We start from the raw sequence: 20,667 nt of genomic DNA, 5'->3' as shown, positions 1-20,667 counted from the left end.
AAAAATTCAACATAGGATCATTTGCACAATTTTTTTTTTTTCAACACAATTATACAAAAGTTAGAAAGAGTACTAGAGTGGAGTAGGTAACAGGTTAGAGGATTCATGGCTCATGCTCATCAAAAAAATATAACAAACAAATATTCTTTGCATTTTTCCCATCTCATTCCTCCGCCTCTCAATCAGACCTCAAGAGTCATTGGCACTACTATAAATCTTGATGACAATTCCTATATAATCTCAATTAATTCAATTTTGTTAGGTAAAACAGTAATAGTGAAAGAAACAAACCATCACTTTTTTATTTTTTATTTCTAATTATCTTTTCCACTATTGTATTCTTATTTATTTATTTATTTATGAAGCTAACCCATCATGAGGGCATTGGTTCTTCATCTTTATTTCTTTCTAGTTTCTAGTGGTTTATCTATGGCTCACAATAAAATACATAAAAAGTTTATCTTTTTGGTTATGGTTGTTATTTTTACGATCAAATTGGTAATTAATTGATTGGAATAATTCTTCCATTTTTTTTATTGGAATAAAGTTTGGATGATTTTTTGGGGGAAAAATGATTCATACTTTTAATTGTCGGGTTTCTAGAAAGTTAAATGGCCCAAAAAAAATTTACTAGTTAGGTTAAAATGTTAGTCAACCCATTAAAACCAGATGTCTTCAATTATCTTGATGCATTTTTTGGGCTATTTATTCGCATGTGTTTGGGTCGATTCAAATGGTTTGCATTGGAAGCTTACGCTATAGCCTATAGGTTTCACTTGCTTTTCACTTCTAAATTTTATGAATCTGTATTGTATACATGTCTGTCCAGTAAACCAAATTTGGCATTTGGAAAGTAATTTGTTGTACCACATGGGGAAAGAAAAACTTGGCTCAAATGGCCTCAAATGGACAAGGCAAACTTATTCCAAAAATGGAAACCCAGTTCCAGATCAAACAAAAGAGCAATTAGATCTACATCAATCATAATCCATGTTGATTGGTGATTAGGAAAACAACTAAAAACCATTTCCTAAATAAGTAAGAAAAAAAGTGACATATCCATGTTGATTTGGGGCCCAAAACGGAAGATTTGATTTTGAAGGCCCAAATCAATTTCCCCTATCAAAACTTCTCAAACAAACCAGCCAGCAGAAAGAAAAAGGCCCATATCCACACTATTATTCATAAACCTCAGCAAGTTTTGGAGGAAAAGAAAAACAGAGCATGACTTGTACTAGAATAGTCAGAAAACCAAACAGTTCAAATTTTCATAACCCCTCAACAGAGGATTAAAAAGCACAACAGATCCACACAACATATGTTCTACAAAATGGGAAAAATAATACATAACATAGCAAGATGTAAATTGCAAACCTCACACCACAAAAAAATTCAATTCAAGCTACGTTATTCAAACAAACCAACCAAAACAGAGCATGGATAACAATACACCCTATTTCAACTTTATGTATATTAAATGATGTGAAGCCAACATAGTATATTGTAAAATTCACATTAATAAATTACAAATCGTTGGCATATATAATATGTTATTTGCTCCTAAAATCAGATGGTATAGAAGAATGAGTGTCTAATAATAATCATGATAGTGAAAAGCACCCAAAAAATCAAATGTGAAAAGCAAAGCATTCAATTTTCACTAATAATATAAATCTTACGCCAAACACTGATAACCAACATAAAATAAAATAAACGCAGATAATAAGATAAATAAATCTTTTAAAGCTATTTTTTTCTGCTGACGAAATTAGAAGCAAACACGCATTTCATTCTTTTTCTCTTTTTATACCATGAGAAAATGACGGAACATGCCAAAAAACCCAAAATATACGCACATGTGCGCGCAGATAAATATGATAGAAACTATGTAGTAATAACTCAAACAAAAGCATAAAAGGACACTTTGATTACAGTAAAGTCTGAAAGAAAGCTCAGAAATAAGGAAAAAAAAAAAAAAAAAACCCAAAAACATTTGGTTTACTTGTTACACACATAATAAAGCTACCTGGAAGAACAAAGACTACATATTATGAACGGTGGAGTTGGCCAAAACGATATCCCACTTACTGATGCTGAAGGTGATGCTGCCAATAGGTTTTCTCGAAACCGGTGAGTTCAGATGTTCAGTTCCTCGTTCACAATTACATCGTTTTGGCTATTGGCAGCATCACCTTCAGCATCAGTAAGTGGGATATCGTTTTGGCCATTCGCAGCATCAGCTTCAGCATCAGTAAGTGGGATATCTTTCTGGACATAGTTAATATCAACAAGTGGGACTTCGTTCTGGTGGTTATTGGCAACAACAACAGGTTGTCTTGCAGTCCAAATGGACCAAATCCTTGTGCATATGCGTATCAACAAGGGATCCAACTACATCATTAATGAGTTTTAGGGCTGACACAACTTGCTGAAACCTGAAACAAAATGGAATTGTTAGAATAACAGTAAAATTTACAGAGCGTCAATAATGGGTTATGGGGAGGAAGAAGTTGAAATATTTTCTCACCTATCATGTGTCATTGAGATTATCTGGTGAAGATCGCGTATTAACCGTAGAAGTAGAACAACAATGCTGACAAGGGTCCTAACTACTTCAGAAATGAGTTCCAGGACCAACTCAACTTGCTGAAATCTGAACCAAAAACGGATTGTTAGAAAAAAATTTACAGAGCGTCAATAATGGGTCGTGGGGAGGAAGAAGTTGAAACTCTCTCACCCATCATGATTCATGTGCCATTGGGATTATCTAATCCACTTTCAAAATTATTCTTGATGTGTTCTAAAAAGAGTTATTTATAAACCTGGGGAGTGCGAGATGCAGTGCGGTGATGAGAATGTCCAGGCCAAAAACAATTTGAGCAGCAATTTTAGGATCTTTAAGAGGACTCATTTTATAGTATGGAGGAACTGGGATAATATGGTAGTATGGAAAACTGGAATAATATGGAGCAAACATGCAAACATTCTTGACGTGTTCTAAAAAGAGTTATTTACAAACCTGGGGAGTGCGAGATGCAGTGCGATGATGAGAATGACCAGGCCAAAAACAATTTGAGCAGCAAGTTTAGGATCTTTAGGAGGACTCATTTTATAGTATGGAGGAACTGGGATAATATGGAGCAAAACTGGGACAATATGGTAGTATGGAGGAACTGGGATAATAGATTTTGCTGAGGGATTTTTTTAATTCATTACCAGCCCCTTACCACTTATGGTAAGTGGTAAGGGGCTGAGGGTTTTTTAATTCATTATCAGCCCCTTTACCACTTATGGGTTTTTTTTTATCCCTTACCACTTTTTATGGTAAGGGGCTGAGGGTTTTTTTAATTCATTATCAGCCCCTTACCACTTATGGGGTTTTTTTATTATCTTATTTTATTAAGCAACTTGCATTGGCAGTTTTGACTTACTTATCATTTTGCTGATGGTTCATCTTGGATAAAGTAGTCACTTCATCCAAATAAATACGTCAAGGTCAGTTTGGATTCAGGCGTTTGTTTTTTTTTTTTCAACCAGAGTGCATATTTCATTGATCATGAACAGTAAATTTAGGCCAATGAATAGGTCAAACAATAATAAACAAGAAAAAAAAATATCTTTTAATTTTTTTTCAATTTTTAATTTTCAGCAAAATAAACTGTATCCAAACGCATTCTATATTTCATTAGACTCATAGCTATATATTAACCATTCATCCTTACTATATGTAGGACTTTGTCATTTAATTAACTAGGTAATTTACCGCAATAATTCTGAACCATTTAACTTGCTTCAAGTTTATCTCCCTCAACAACAAAAGAAAACGCAAATAACTATAATTGGTTTACCTCTCAAAATTATTCTTAATTTGCTTTTAAGAGACTTATGTTCAACAAATTCTAAGAATTCACAATAAATTATATATATATATATATACACACACACATTAGTATACGACTCAATTAATACTACATTTAATTATTATCTATTATCATTCTCTTTAAAAGAAAATATGTAAAGTTCGTTAATTTGACTATAGGAACTTTAAATATTTTGTATTATATTTCTAAAAAACGAAATTATCAATAAATAATGAAAGTTCAAATGGGTATCCACAACCTCCCATCATAATTTTATTTTAATAATAATAAGTTAATGCAAATAAGTTATCATTCTGTTCTTAAAAAAATCAAAAATTACAAAACTAAAAAAAAATATTTTTTTTTTCTTTTGGTGTACTGGTCGGTATTTACATGACCGATACGACCGGTACTTAAATCAATAGAAAAACATTGATGTTTAGATATCGATATATATATATATATATATATGCCAGTATGGTACATTTCAACGGTACAGCCGGCATCGGTACTACCTTGTTTTGTATTCTCTTTTACACCTTTTCTATTAATTAAGCTCTTTCACCATTTGCCGACACCAATCTTCAACCTATATTTTGGAAAACTTTATGCATGCAGATTGATGGGATTGATGGAGATGCGTTTGAAAATAGGAGTCAGAAGCTTGATGTTCTGCCTATTAGGTGGTACAGGGTGTTGGAGTTGGAATTTTCCCTTGGAAATGGAATTGATAATTACGTTTACCTTTGGAGGTGTCTTTCTTTATACAACATAAATGAATAAATGACTTCATTAGTAGCCAGTACTACATGTTACAAGGACTGAGACTTGGTCCATTTAAAATCCACGATCCACAATGTGTTCAGTGATCCAGCACAAATATTTTGTTTGCATAATTAGTCTGTCTTGTGGGTCCAAAGGGCCTTTGCCTTGTGAGGTTCAACGTCATCAAAAAAATATACAGTCTGTCTTGTGCTAAGGAGAATTTAAAGAGGAGTTCTTCCCTGGAATAGTGGTTCTCTCCTAACTGCAAACTTGGTCCCATGCTAACTCACTAGAGTTAGGTTTTGAATTACAAGGGGAATGCTATAGTGTTTGCCAAACATGAAAACATTTGTGAATAGTAATGTGGGATTGAATTTAAATTTTTTTTTTTCCTGAATAAAGTACTTATGAGTCCCGTGAATAGTGCACGAGACCTACTGAACAGTGCATAATCATGTGAAACTGAAGCTCCCAAAAAAAAAAGAAAAAAAAAAGCCAAAACACAGACGCCTTTGTTTACATCCGTATTCAATGTGTGTTTGAATTGTGTTAACTGTGTGCAGGGATGGAACCATGATTCAAACTTAGGGGTGGTCAAAGTTCTTTGTTCAAAAATTTTAGAAAGTTAGAATATTAATACTAGAGGTTGACAACAATGCATTATTAACATTAATTTTTATATTTTTTTGTATTTTTTTTTAAATCAATAATAGATATTTATAATCAAAAGTTCTGTAAGTCAATTGGTACGTTTTGATATTTTTAAGGTTTGACTGAGGTTATACTAATTCTTTATTCTATCCAAATTATAATTTTTTTTTTTTAAAATCTATTTATTTTTTCACATAATTCTATACCTAATAACTTCATAATGCTATATATAAAAGATTCTTAAAAAAAAAAAATGCAAAAACTATAGTTAAAAGTTCAAATCCATGTCTAGTATTATATTAATAAAACAACTAAAATAATGGTTAATTAACATCATGCACTAATATTCAGCGAAAGAAAGGGTGAGACAATTATCGGTGTCTTGGTTATGGAATTTTTTATTTATAATTACTTGGTTAAGGTTGAGGTAGCATAAAGATGTGAGATCTTTTCCTTTAAAAAAATTTCATTTTGAAAGAGTAGTAAAAAAAATAAAAGAAAAAAGAGCTCTGTTAAACAATCACATGATAATGAATGGTAAGGGTCCGTTTGGATAGAGCTGAAAACTGAAACTGAAAACTGAAAAACACTGTAGCGAAATAATTTTTAAATGTGTGAATAGTATCGTGGGACCCATTTTTAATGAAAAAGTTGCTGAAAAGTGAAATTTGTGGGTCCGTGAACAGTACACGATGTGCTGTGATTGGTCCAAAAAAATTTGAAAAGTCAAAGTTTGCGGCTACTGTTCATTGAACAGTGCATGAACAGTAGCCGCAACACCCAAAACGCTCCAAAACGCGTGAAAAAAAAAATGTTTTGGAAAAACGCAAACGCAGGATTGGGCAGAAAACGCCCAATCCAAACGCAACCTAACTTTAAGTCTTCAATTATGTAAATTGTGGGGCCAGAGAACTTATGACCCGGCCCACTTTCCATTAGGACCTAGGGCCCGTGCCGAGAAGAGTAGTTGCTGAGGACAAGTGGTGAAAGACCAAACAGCCTAGAGGTGCAGCCGAGGATGACCTTGTCCTCGGCATCCCGAGACTTCAAAGGGAAGAGAGGCATGTCGTCCAAGGCAGCCTCCGAAACGCTCCCAAAAGAAAAGGCGAGTAGAATGGGACTCACATGGGGGTACGGAGTGGGAGTGGTTCAAGGAAAAGACATCACCTCCGCATTGAATGCGCCCACAAACGTCCTGGCCATATTAATGAGAAAATACTCCTGAACAGTGTGGCTTCGGTTATTGCAACTAACAGAAAGTAGGGGGAGGCGGCTGATGGGACAGGTACTCGAATAGGTACCTACCTGATCAACAGATGGAGGATCAGGATCAACCGTGAGGGACTATATAATGTAAAGGCTTAGGCGCCAAAAAGGGGGGGGGGGGAAGAGAAAAAGGAAGCATATGAACATTAAGCTTAATGGGCAAGATCCACGGACAACCATGGCTCGTCCCTGCGTGTCCACCACGAATACCATGACTAACCACCGTTCGGTGATCAAGGCCTAACCTTTCAAACCCACGCTCTACAAATTATATTGTTTGGGCCTTTTAACATACGAACCCAAGACTGGTTTTGGGATCGTTACAAATTGAGTCCTTACAATTGGCGCCGTCTGTGGGAAGAGCTTGTATTAACTTAAAAGACTTCCGGTGCAACGTTTATGATGGAGGAAGCAGGTCCAAATCATTACACAGCGGGACCACATCAGGAAGATGCCAACCCGCACCAGGCAGAGTCAAGGGGCTCCCAGCATGGTGACCCCCATAGGAGTCCCGAACGGAGAGAAAGCCGTAAGGGGAGTGTACGCACAACTCATACCACTAAAAGTCACTCTCATGGGAAGAGTCACGTCTCCCACGCAAAGCATGACGGGAATCTGCAACGTGAGATTGCCGATTTGAAGAGAGAGTTGCGTCATGCCCGGCGGGAACGCTCTCCACCTTGCTTCGAACCATCATCCGAGGAGTCGGATGGAGACTTTCTCCTATGAGGAGGAGCACGGCCATTGACGTAGGCACAGAAGTCCACCTAGCAGGGGCTTGGGTAGCAATGCCATGAACAAAGCCTTGAGCCAAATTTCCAAATCACCCTTTACGAGGAATATAGATGATGCAGTTCTTCCTCGGCGATTCCATCAGCCTACTTTTTCCCTATATGATGGCCGGTCGGACTCGGTAGAACATGTAAGCTATTTTAGCCAGAAAATGGCTATCTACTCTAGGGACGAGGCTTTGATGTGCAAGGTTTTTCCATCAAGTTTAGGTCCGGTGGCGATGAGATGCTTCAACGGCTTAAGGGCCAGTTCTATTGAATCTTTCAAAAAACTGACCCGGGCTTTTGGTGCTCGCTTTATTACATGTTGCAGGATTCCTCGGCCTTTGGGATCTTTGCTAACTATGTCTATACGAGAGGGAGAGACTCTCAAGACTTATTTGGACAGGTACTGGGAAATGTTTAATGAAATAGAAGGAAAGAACGATGATGTGGCCATAATCACTTTCAAAGTTGGCCTCCCAGCCGATCACAATTTAAGAAAATCCCTGACGGGTAAACCTATTACCAGTGTACACCAGTTGATGGATAGGATAGATAAGTACAGAAGGGTAGAGGAGGATCAACTTCAGGGAAAGGGGAAGGCCAAGATAATCCCTCAGGAGAGGAGGGATTTCAGGTCGGACCGTTATAACAGTAACCGACCCCGGAAGGACTTTGTCGGGAAGTCGGGTTCTGTGGACATACAGGTGGTTAATGCAATATTTCGAGAGCCAGTGCAGCAGGTTTTGGAGAAGATAAAGAATGAACCCTTTTTCAAGTGGCCGAACAAGATGGCGGAAGAGCCTAGGAAACGCAACCCGAACTTATATTGCCACTATCATTAGGATCATGGGCACACGATGGAAAATTGCAGGAATTTATGGGACCACTTGGAACAGTTGGTCCGAGAAGGGAAATTAAAACAACTCTTGCATCACTTTAGCAGTAGGGCAGGTCAAGTAGGTTCAGAGATGCGTGGGGACGCTTCTTCAAGACTTCCCCTGAGCACGATTAACGTTATTTTTACGGCCCCAGGGAGGACTAGATCTTGCCCCTTCAGGGTACTGTCGATGTTCCGACCCTCGACCGAGGAGCATTCCCAAGCATCGAAGAGAGCTAGGGTGGATGTCCCTTTGATTTTGGGTTTTTCGGATGAGGACATGGTTGGAACCATACAGCCCCATGATGATGTTTTGGTGGTCACGCTGAGAATTGGCGGATACGATGTCAAAAGGGTGATGGTAGATCAAGGTAGTGCTGTGGATATAATGTATCCAGACTTGTATAAGGGGTTAGGTCTAAAGACAGAGGATTTAACAACCTACAACTCCCTTCTAGTAAGTTTTGAGGGAAGGATGGTCGCTCCCAAAGGATTGATCAGACTGCCTGTGCAAGCAAGTACGGATGTGGTGGAGGTGGACTTTATTGTCGTAGACGTTTTCTCTCCATACACGGCTATTATGGGCAGACCTTGGCTTCATACCCTTAAAACGGTCTCGTCTACTTTGCATCAGAAAGTGAAGTATCCATCCAGAGGCCAAGTGTTGGAAATAGTAGGGAGCCAGGCGGCTGCTCGGTAATGCCTAGTAGCGGCTATATAGCATCGGCCAGAGGCAGAAACCTCGGCTACGGCCGATAATGAATTATAGCAATTAAAGCCCCCAGTATTACGCTTGGATATACCAGCCGATGAGGTAGAATGTGAAGATTTGGAGAGGGTAACTGTTGCTGGTGATCCGGAAAAATTCTTCCAGGTGGGGGCTAAGTTGCCTTTGCAAGAGAATGAGAGGTTGCTGGAATTCCTCCGAGCAAATGTAGACGTGTTTGCATGGAACCCATTTGAAGCCCCAGGTGTGGACCCGAATTTCATTTGTCATCGACTCAATGTGAATCCCGCCATTATTCCCAGGAGACAGCCTCCTCGGCGACCATCGAAGGAGCACGCCAAGGCTGTTAACAGTAAAGTGGCCAAGCTCAAACAGGCTGGGGCTATCAAGGAAGTTTTTTATCCTCAATGGTTGGCCAATACGGTGGTGGTAAAAAAGAAGACTGGAAAGTGGCAGGTGTGCGTGGACTTCACAGACCTCAATAAGGCTTGCCCCAAAGATCCATTTCCCATGCCGAAGATAGACCAGTTGGTGGATGCAACCGTGGGTCATCCAAGGATGAGTTTCTTGGATGCCTTCCAAGGATATCACCAAATACCGCTGGCCATGGACGATCAGGAAAAGACTGCTTTTGTCACCCCAATTGGGAACTACCATTACAAGGTGATGCCCTTCGGTTTGAAAGACGCTGGATCTACCTACCAACGCATGATGACTAAAATGTTTGAACCACAACTTGGTAGAAGTATTGAAGTTTATATCGATGACATGGTTGTGAAGAGTAAAGTGGTGTCCGAGCATGTGGAAGATCTCACGAGTATCTTTGGGATACTGAGAAAACACAAGTTACGCTTGAATGCTTCAAAGTGCTCCTTCGGTGTGGGTTCCGGGAAGTTCTTGGGATACATAGTGACCCATAGAGGAATTGAAGTGAACCTAGATCAGATCAAGGCCATTAACGATTTACAAGCACCTCGGAATCCAAAAGAAGTGCAAAAACTGACTGGAATGATTGCTGCTTTGAACCGATTCATCTTCAGGTCAGCCAAGAGGTGTTGTCCTTTTTTCCGTCTATTGCATAAGTGGTGAGGATTTGAATGGACCGAGGAGTGTGCTGTGGCATTCCAATAGTTGAAAGAATACCTGTCCAGGCCGCCTATCATGTCTAGTCCTGAGGTAGATGAGGTATTGTTTGCTTATCTGGCGGTTGCCCCTTATGCAGTTAGTTTCGTCTTGATACGAGAGGACAGTGGCGTCCAAAGGCCAGTTTACTATGTAAGCAAATCCCTCCATGAGGCCGAGGTGAGATACTTGTCATTAGAAAAGGCCATCTTGGCGGTGGTCCATGCAACACGCAAACTTCCGCATTACTTTCAGGCCCATACTGTGGTTATCTTGACCCAGCTACCTCTCAAGTCCATACTAAGAAGTGCAGACTACACCGGAAGAATTGCTAAGTGGAGCACGATTCTAGGTGCCTTCGATATCAAGTACATGCCTCGCACCTCTGTGAAAGGCCAAGTCCTTGCCGATTTGGTGGTCGAGTTCGCCGAGTGCCCAGAAGAAGTTAATATGAAGCAAGACAACATGGATGAAAAATCGGTTGGTCTAATATCCACACAAGGCGGATCCTCTTAGAGGGTGTACGTGGATGGGGCAGCAAACCAACGGGGAGTAGGATTGGGATTAGTATTGATATCCCCCGAAGAGGTCATCATCGAGAAGTCATTGAGGTTAGAATTCTCGGCTCTAACAACGAAGCGAAATACGAAGCTTTGTTGATGGGAATGAGTATGGTCCAAAAAATGGGTGGAAAGGTAGTGGAATTATTCTCGAACTTGAGATTGGTAGTCAGCCAGGTGAGAGGAGAACTGGAGGCCTGGGATCCAAGGATGCAGGGGTATCTAAGCCAGGTTAGGCGTATGCAAACGAAGTTTGAGTCTTTCGACCTATCGCATATTCCCCGAGGTGAAAATACTCACGCCGACTCCTTAGCAACCCTTACCACCCCTTGGTACGGAATTTCCCTCGGTTGATCATCGTTGAAGACTTGCGTACCCCCACCTCACCAGAAAAGGACGTTTGCCAAGTCTATCAAACCAGTCTAGCACCGAGTTGGATGGATCCCATATTAAAATTCCTTGAAAGTGACATATTGCCCGAAGAGAAAGTAGAAGCTGAGAAAATACAGAGGAAAGCTCCTCGGTACTGGTTATCTGAGGATAAAAAGTTATACAAACGGTCCTTCTTTGGGTCGTACCTGCTCTGTGTGCCTCCTGAGACGTCAGAATCAATCCTAGAAGAATTGCGTGAAGGCATTTGTGGAAGTCATACAGGGGGAAGGTCTCTATCACTCCGAGCCATCACACAAGGATATTGGTGGCCAAATATGCAGAAGGAAGCGCAGGAGTATGTTAGGAAATGTGATCAGTGCCAAAGGTTCGCTCCAAATATCCACCAACCAGGAGGAATTCTTAACCCTCTCTTCAGCCCTTGGCCTTTTGCTCAATGGGGGCTGGATATTATCGGCCCTTTTCCTAAAGCCCTAGGAAACAAAAAGTATCTGCTGGTCAGCACAGATTACTTCACTAAATGGGTCGAAGCTGAGCCCTTGGCGAACATCAGAGACGTAGATTTTAAGAAGTTTATTTGGAGGAATATTGTCACGCGATTTGAAACTCCAAGCACTCTTGTCTCGGATAATGGACTTCAATTTGATAGCAATGCCTTTAGGCAATACTGTTCGGACCTGGGTATAAGAAACAGATATTCCACTCCAGCTTATCCTCAAGGGAATGGGCAAGCTGAAACTGTTAACAAAATAGTAGTCAATGGGCTTAAGAAGAGGCTGGATGACGCAAAAGGAAAAATGGGTGGAAGAATTGCCACAAGTTCTCTGGACATATCGAACAACACCCCGACGTTCAACGGGAGAAACTCCCTTTTCCATGACCTATGGGGCCGAGGCCGTCATCCCCCTGGAAACTGGATTCCCAATGTTAAGGACCAGTACATTTTCTTCAGACAATAACGATGCAATGTTGGAGAAAAGTTTGGACCTGATCGAAGAGCGAAGGGAGAGCGCGATGGTTCAACTAGCTTACTACCAGTATAAACTCAAGCAAGGCTATGATAGTAATGTGAAGCTGAGGCCGTTAGCCGTAGGAGATCTGGTGCTGAGAAAAGTTCTGGAAACCACCAAGAATCCAAATTGGGGAAAATTGGGACCTAATTGGGAAGGGCCTTATCGGATCACTTCTGTAGCCGGAATAGGAGCCTATTATCTAGAGGATCTAGATGAAAAAGCTGTACTTCATCCTTGGAATGTAAATAATCTCAAAATGTATTATTATTAATAAGAGTAGTTCAATTCGAGTTTTTCTTTTAATTTACGTTAACCATACATCCTGTGTTCCTACATCCTATGATATGTACTGAAATGTTAAACAAAAATTATGTTATGTCAGGTCCTTGGATCACAAATTTAGTGGAAATTAACGTCCTATGATATGTACTGAAATGTTAAACAGAAACTAAGTTATGTCAGGTCCTTGAATCACAAACTTAGTGGAAATTAACGTCCTATGATATGTACTGAAATGTTAAACAGAAACTAAGTTATGTCAGGTCCTCGGATCACAAACTTAGTGAAAATTAACATCTTATGATATGTATTGAAATGTTAAACAGAAATTAAGTTATGTCAGGTCCTCGGATCACAAATTTAGTAGAAATTAACGTCCTATGATATGTATTGAAGTGTTAAATAGAAACTAAGTTATGTCAGGTTCTCGGATCACAAACTTAGTGGAAATTAACGTCCTATGATATGTATTGAAGTGTTAAACAGAAACTAAGTTGTGTCAGGTCCTCATACCACAAACTTAGTGGAAATTAACACCCTCTGATGTGTATTGAAGTGTTAAACAGAAACTAAGTTGTGTCAGGTCTTCAGACCACAAATTTAGTGGAAATTAACACCCTATGATATGTATTGAAGTGTTAAACAGAAACTAAGTTGTGGCAGGTCCTCGGATCACAAATTTAGTGGAAATTAACGCCTTATAACATCTATTGAAGTGTTAAAGAGGAATCTATGAACGTCATTTAATGTACAATCGAAGTACTGAAGGCACAATTTTATTCAGTTTTTGAACTTTTATAAAAAGCTTCAATTGATTGGAAAGAATACGTGCGTATCTAAAACGTCTCCCTAAGACCCCGTTGTATTAATGCTTATCATCTATTTTTAATTGCCAATTGACGATGTTTATAAGTAGAATTGCCCTATGCAAACAAAAGATAGTTGAAATGAACCCACCCAAATTACAGTAACACAGTGAACAAGTACAAAAATAACATAAAGTAACAAGAGCGGTAAGAAAATAAACATGAGAGTCCTTACTAAATTTCTAATTAGACTACAAAACAATTCCTACTTTTTCAATTTGAATTGGATCTTCGGGGCCTGGCTGGTAGATTTGTCTGCCTTCGAGGTAATGATTTCCTCTTTATCCTTAGTAACTCCCCCAGTTGGCAAGACCGTGGAAGCCAAATCCTGTTGAAAACTTTGGGAGGCCGTCTCTGCCTCTGTAGCAGTTGCAGTCTTGTCTGAGGAAGCTCCTGGAGGGGCAATACCCTTTTTAACTGATTCTGGCTAGCCAGGGGGAGGAAAACTGTGAGGCAAAACCTCCTCATTGGGATTAACGATTGAAGAAGGAGCTTCAGCTTGATGGGGTAGAAGAGCTGAGGGACGGATCGCCTCAGGATAGAATATGTTATCTGGCTTCCGTAACTCAGATGAAGCCTCCGCCCCAGCACGGTTAAGGGCCTCATCCCAAGTTTTTGCACAGTAGATACGGTACACCATCGGAACCTCGGCTTTCAAAGCCTCCTCAGTCTCAGCTATACCAACCTCATAGCCTCTCTGCTCAACTTCATTCATTGCCCGTTCGGCCTCGGTTTTTGCTTTCTCAGCTTCCTCCCTGGACTTTTCAGCTCACTCCCTTAGCTTTTGGGTTTCCTCCGAGTGCTTCTTAAGAACTAGGACTTGTTCTTGAGCCTTCTTCAGTTCGGCATTCGCCTCACACAAGCGGTTCCCCTGGTCCTCGACCTGCTTTTGATGGCCTTCTAGGGCCGACTCGGCGCTCTTGCGAGCTTGCTCCTCAGCAAGTAACTTTTTCTTCACATCGGCCAAGTCCTGCTCAAATTTGGACAAGGTCTGCGCAGCCGTTACCCGTCTCCTCCTTTCATCATCTAGCTGATCAGAGCAAATATTGAGCATCTCATCTAGCTTGAAAGTATTTTGGATAATCTATAGGAAAGATGTTATTACTATAGTCAGTGAAAAGTACATATTGGTGAGTAATGATCGTAAAAGGAAAGAAGAAAAGAGTCAGTTTCTTACCATGCCCAAGTATCTTTTATTGTCGAGGATGAGTTCATTCTTCCTCATATTCTTTATTTCGGCCATATCTTTTGGGAGCAATAAGGCCTCCTTTATGGCCAAGGCTATGTGACACCCTATGCCGCCGTTGAAGTCCCTTATAGATGCATCCTCTCGCAGGGGCTCCCCGCCGTGCATAGGTGCTGGCAACAATGCTTGTGGCTCAGAAAGTTGGGAATCAGACCTTTCCTGATCCCGCGGAGCTTGGTGCCTGGTTTTTTGCTGCTTTGCAGCTCGTTGGGCATCCTCCTCGCGAGTAGGACAAGACTTGCCAACGTTTGCCACCTCCTTGCCCTTCTGTTCCCTGCGCCTTTTTAACTCGGTAACATCAGGACGTGCTGGCTGAGGAGGTTGGCGAGAAGGCTGGCGAGGAGCAGGAGGAGGAGACCTAGTGGAAAGATATGGAGCCTAGGGTTGTGTTGGTTTGGTTGACGCACTCTTCCCGGGCTGACCTTCTATCAACTCCAACAAACTTCTTTAGGGCTTCCTTTGTATCCCCATTTCGTCAAGACCTTCTTCGAAGTGTATGGATTGATCAAAAATCCCAAAGTCGTCAGAAGGGTCAAAGACTTCTACAACTTCTTCCTCTCTCCCTTCTGCTTCCTCTTCTCCGAGGGTAGGCTGGGATGAAGAAGCTCTTGCCGAGACGTTGGCCACAAAAAGAGGCTTGGTACAGGATGTGTATTGGGGAAGTGGAATACCTTCTGAAACAACGAACCCTTTGTAAGCAACGTTGATACGGTGAAGCTGAGGATCGCGGGCTCTAATCACGCACTTTGGTGCTTGGAAAGCAGACGATAGAGGGGTATAGCCGAGGATTAAATGTGTTGCACGGAGTTGGCTGTCGGCTTCATTCATGTATATCTCGGCTTTCAATACCTTGTCTAGGCTCGCCTTATTGACTAACTTAATGTTGGGCTTTGTGTAACGTCTATCTGCAAAACCATTGAATTGCATCGAAGCGTTGTTAGAGATAAGGATACAAAAAAAAAAAAAAAAAAAAAAAAAAAAAAAAAAAAAAACAAAAACACAAAATGTATGCTTAAACCAAACGTTATGAGTCTATGACTACACTCCCATCTGGTACTCCTTCCACCATGGGGCATGGCAGACCATTGTGCCATTCCCCAGAGAAGATAAGAAAATCCTCCTTGAGATTCTTGTTCGAAGTGGGAAGGCACTGAATCAGCCTTACCTAGGGATATCTCGACCTGAGGTAATACCCCTGCCCGGCCAATTGATGGAGATTGTACACCCAGTTCATGTCATGGTGGGTCAGTTTTAGGTTCATTCTCTCGTTTAGAGCATCTATACTTCCCAGGACCCTAAACATATTTGGGGCGCACTGGGTGGGGGATAACCTAAAGAAATTAAGGTAGCTCCTAGTAATACTACCCATGGGGATGGTCATCCCACCTTCTATGAAAGCAATCATGGAAATAACCACTTCCCCTGTTTGTCTAGCGTCGACCCATTCCCCTTGGGTGGCATACCTCATACCTACCGTAGAGGGGATCCTATATTTAGAGCGGAAATTTCTGATACCTTCCTCGGACTCAACTAGACATCGAAATAGACTCTTCTTTTTCCCCATTTTTCTAAAGGATTTAGTAGGAAAAAAAAAGTAAGTAATGAGTTTAAAAGAAAAGTGGTAAAGATTTTTAGAAGACTTACAGGTTTGAAAGAGGGACCTCGGACAAGATGTAATTGTTTGTAGACGCCAGGGAAATGACGAAAAGGGAGATGGGTAGGTTCAGTGTATGAACTCTGGAACTGTGTGGTCACCAAAGGTAAGAAAGAGAATTGATTTGAGAACGCCTTTGTAGTCGTGTAGAAATTGCGAGCGGTAAAATTCCCGCTCGCTAAATGAGATAGGCCCTCTACCGTTCGATTTACATCTCACCATCGAACGAGGGAGACAAGGGCGTCGCCAAAATTTAATGCTGCCAAGATCGGGATGCTGAAACGTCAGAAGCATGCCCCAAAATATGAGTGGATATGGGCTTATGACGTCAAAATCCACCTTTTCTCCCGAGGAGTTGAAAAGCAAGATTTTGAGGGGCTATTATGGGGGTCGGTCGGTCACTAAAGTTATTAAAGTCAAGTTAATTGGGCCTGTGGCCCATCCGAGGATGCAAACCTGCCCAAGGAGGCCCATATCAGATTGAAGGGGTAACCAAACGAAGGGAAGAGTGAATGTCACGAAAGGTGAGTTCAGTATTCGTCCGAGGACAAAACCCTTCTCGGCAATATGAGTTCGAGGACAATCAGGACGCCATCTTTTTACAAATATACCTCGGAGCTACGTCACCACTCAAGGTGGGATAAGGGGCCAAAGGTGAGAGAGAGAGGAGGCAAACAAATATCTATGGTAACAGCTGCCTCCGCATTAATTGCCTCTCAACCAACTCTCTAGCAGCATTAATGTGGAAGTGATGCCTGAACAGTGATGAAGCAGCCTTACAGCTGCTAGAAGGAGGTTCCAGAAGGTGTTAGATAGGATAGAAATAGATCCCCTGAACCCAACCTACACGTGTGTGGTGAAGATGGAATAAAGAGGACGGTATATAACATGAAAGGAAAGCATGCAGAAAAAAAAAATCGGAACATAGAGAGAAACAAAGAGAAGACTCAGGAAGAAAATTTGGAAAGAAAATAACTGTATTTGTTTAAAAAAAAAACCGGTTGTTGTATCAGCTCCGATCCATCTATAAACGTGAGGTTGAATCTTTTTACTTTTATGGAGGTTAATCTAGTTCTTGAACACCCACGCTCTACAAATTATATTGTTTGGGCCTTTTAACGTACGAACCCAAGACTGATTTTGGGATCGTTACAAATTGAGTCCTTACATAAATAATAAATATTTTCCCTTCACTACAATAATTTATTTAAGGCACAAAGTTTATTACCAATAGACTAATCACACACATGCTTTGATGGCAGTTTAGGTAAGACACAAAATAGTAGATTGTTGTTTCACATGTGTATCACATTTATGCATGCGTGATAAGTGTGTCCCAAAGTTAATAAAATATTAAAAATTAATAAAATTCTATCATGCAAAAAAAAATTTTCCATGGGTTGTGTTAAAGAGCAGTAGCTCTTTAACAAAATAAATTTTTTTCATGGATTGAGTTAAAGACACCAACTGATCCAAGTTGCTAGTGACACTAATTGGTGTGTGGATGGAGTGATTAGCAGCATAGAAGTTGTCTCTGTGACTATGGGGTGGAGTCATTTGAGAGGGACAAAGAGCTCTCAAATTAGAGGTAAAATTTGGATAAAGATTATTGGGTTTTTGTGATTTGTTTTGTTAGGATTTATAATTGATTTGTTATAATTTTTTTTTTTTTTACTTAGACTGTGTCCAAAGATTTTTTTATTTTTTTATTATTTGAATATGTGAATTGTTTTGTAGATTTTTCTTGTTGTCCAGATTTGTAAATTGTCCAAATATTTAACTAAATGTTTTTCCTAATATTCTTGGGACAACCAAACAAATGATGATTTGATAATTTTTTATTTATTTTTGGTTTCATCGGTCAGCTTGTACATTGTTTTTGAGAGAGAGGGGCAAGTATATTAATTTTAGAGCCATAAGTAAATTTTTTATACTAATATATATACTACGGAATTTTTTTTCAAGGGGATGGCCCCCTCAGCCTCTTGGTAGTTTTTTCCTTGACTGTGTGTTTTTGCATTTTTGCGTTTGAAGTGGGACTCGTTTATACTGTGTACTACAGCCATTCACGCATTCACGCATTTTTGCGTTTGAAGTGGGACTCGTTTATGCTGTAGTGCGTTTGAAGTGGGACTCGTTTATACTGTGTACTTCAGCCATTCACGCATTTACGGAGTTTGTCCATCCTTGTCAGGATCCGTGTACTGTGCAGTTTGAAAAAGGCCTAATAATGTTGCCACGCTGGGAAAGGTTTCAGTTTGAGTTAGATAATTCAGCCAAACAGAAAGATATGAAAGAGTAGAGGATATTTTCTTGTCGTCTTGTAGGAGATAGGGGGGACGGAGTCAAATCTGTAAGTGCAACACAATCGAGTAAACAGGCCCACATATGCAAACTCATACAAAGGGCTTAGAGGTAATCTTTCCCCATGCTTTCCTGCTTTCTAGGTGAAAGATTCCTAATCTATATCTCTACTGAATTTAATATGCTTTGATCAAACTTCTTAATTGTCAATAATTACTTCTGTTTTCAAAAAATAAACAAATAATAATAATAATAATTACTTCTGTGCTTGTTCTTGGTTTTTTGGTTCTAATATAAGTTCTCTTTGTTACCATCTTCTAAGTAATGAATCGATTTATTTTAATATTTTTTTCCTCTACGTGACGCAGTAACCTCTACTCATAGTATCTCTGGTGCTTCTGCTTCAAGTAAGTTTGTTCCTACTTCAAGAAGAGTGTTCAAAGGGCTAAAGGACTATGGAAGGAAACTTGTCAACCTAGAACTTTTCACACAATGTCTTGTGGATTGGGTTTCTGAGAAATCATGTGCAGATTATGTGGATGGCTTTTGGAATTGCAAAAAAGTAACGTCTTTGGCTTGTCTTGGTTTTGATAGTTGTTTTTTCATTCATTCATGGAACTGGGTTTGAAATTATGGTAAAATTTTAATTTTTTTTTTTTTTTTGGATTTATCTATGTGGGTCTATAACTTCTACTAAGGCTGGGAGTGCAATGTTATTTAGTTTTCAATTTTTTGAGTTATATGTGAGGTCTGGTAAACTGAGTGCGATTTAGATTTGCTAAGAAATTGTTTGATGAAATGTCTGTGTGAGTTGTATATTTTAATGTATAAGTTTTTTGTCTGAGATTTTGAGCAACTAAAATGTTATTGTGACTGAAACCTAACTCCCTATTAATCTAGTGAAATGGTTGGATTGGGTATAGTAGGGATTGATGGGTTCAATTTATTTGAGTAAATGTGATATGAGTATCTAATATAAATATTGTCATTGACATTGGTTCCAGATTGTGAATGACTTTCAGTTTTAGAATGCTAATGTTTAGATGTCATAATGTAGGAAAATTTTGGGTATAATGTAAAAGTAGAATCTTTATCTTTAATCTAATTTTTACTCTTTCCAATTATTTGTTATTTGTTATTCTTTCCCTTTTGTTATTTGTAAGTAAACTAAAGGATCAACTTGGCTTTGTGATATTTTATGTCTACTACCGTTTCTAGTACTATTATCTAGTGAGGGATTGGGGTCTGGTGATGGTGATGGTGATGGTGATGGTGATGGGTAAAATGACTTAAACATTGCAGTCAAGTTTTTCCGGAACCATCATTTTATTCTGCTAAGCAATCACGTTGCTAGCTAGTTTTATTTTATGTGTGAGTAGTTATGGAAATGTGCTTTTAGAGCAATCAAGTTTTACAGCTAAGCCTTGCCTATCACTGGTCCGAACAGTTCAAAAGCTAATGCATGGAGTTGTAATGACAAATCCTCAGTATATTTGATATTACTTATATAGCAAATATGAGGGTCTTTTTGCGATGGTCTGCTTTTAATTAATCTTTGTTGGGTTCTGAATGTTTAGATAGATAGATATATAGATATTTATCTGCTGCTAGTGAAATTGGCCATTTGTATTTGTACATGAAATTCTCCTTGTATCATTTCCAAGCAATTTAGCAATAAAAGATAATGAAATTCTTATTTGGGTGCCTTTTATTTTTATTGGGTTTTCATTGTTTATCTTTGTAAAATTTTAAGAAGGGTAAAATACAAAAACCTACCCTGAGGTTTAGGATAATGCCAAAAAAATCCAAAACTTCTTTAAAATGTCCAATTTGGTCCTTTAAACATTAACGGTGTGTAAGGCCGTTTGTGCATTCTCTCCCAGTGCAAAGCTACATGGGATTTCTAAAGGAAGTCTACAATGACAGCAAGCAAGTGGGACATTAATACCACACCATTTCATGTTTCATAAACACCGCACCAACGATTTTCTTAGATTTTTTCTTAAAATAAAATTATTAATAGTTTTGTGTTTGGTAGCCAAGAAAATCTAAAGAAAAAGTCACATGGATCTTCCCCATTCTGTGTTTGGCAGTCAAGAAAATCAAAAGTACAACCCATAAATCTTCTTCATTCCTAATTTAGTAGCCAAAATATCAAAAGGACAACCCATATAGTCTCATCTGCTCTTTAGACTCCTTTACTCAGTGTTTGGTTGCCAAGAAAACCAAAAGGAACATCTTCATCTCTTTCACAAAGAAACTCATGAAAACCCGAATAACCCTAACCCAATCACACTAGCCAAGGTCCAAA

General features: G+C 39.4%; 2 protein-coding genes and 1 long non-coding RNA gene across 3 annotated transcripts; 2 read left to right on the top strand and 1 right to left on the bottom strand.

Annotated features, from left to right (window-relative positions):
• Nucleotides 1–2,213: 2,213 nt before the first annotated feature.
• LOC115989219 lies at nucleotides 2,214–3,108 on the bottom strand. Its single transcript, XM_031112888.1, has 3 exons — nucleotides 3,020–3,108; nucleotides 2,528–2,653; nucleotides 2,214–2,435 (listed from the first exon to the last, which is right to left on the bottom strand). The coding sequence occupies exons 1-3, from the start codon at nucleotides 3,106–3,108 to the stop codon at nucleotides 2,312–2,314; spliced, it is 339 nt and encodes a 112-aa protein (XP_030968748.1). The 3' UTR covers nucleotides 2,214–2,311.
• A 4,569-nt stretch (nucleotides 3,109–7,677) lies between these two features.
• On the top strand, nucleotides 7,678–8,160 carry LOC115989217. Its single transcript, XM_031112885.1, has one exon. It carries the CDS (start codon nucleotides 7,678–7,680, stop codon nucleotides 8,158–8,160), a length of 483 nt encoding a protein of 160 aa, XP_030968745.1.
• Nucleotides 8,161–17,476: 9,316 nt separating this feature from the next.
• On the top strand, nucleotides 17,477–20,054 carry LOC115993053. The gene is made up of 3 exons (XR_004092755.1): nucleotides 17,477–17,640; nucleotides 18,247–18,467; nucleotides 18,725–20,054. It is a non-coding gene; the product is annotated as an uncharacterized LOC115993053 (long non-coding RNA).
• The last annotated feature ends 613 nt before the right edge of the window (nucleotides 20,055–20,667 follow it).

This window comes from Quercus lobata, chromosome 5, assembly GCF_001633185.2.
Source record: "Quercus lobata isolate SW786 chromosome 5, ValleyOak3.0 Primary Assembly, whole genome shotgun sequence".
NCBI classification, from domain to species: Eukaryota; Viridiplantae; Streptophyta; class Magnoliopsida; order Fagales; family Fagaceae; genus Quercus; species Quercus lobata.
This window is presented reverse-complemented; position numbering and strand designations above follow the sequence as displayed.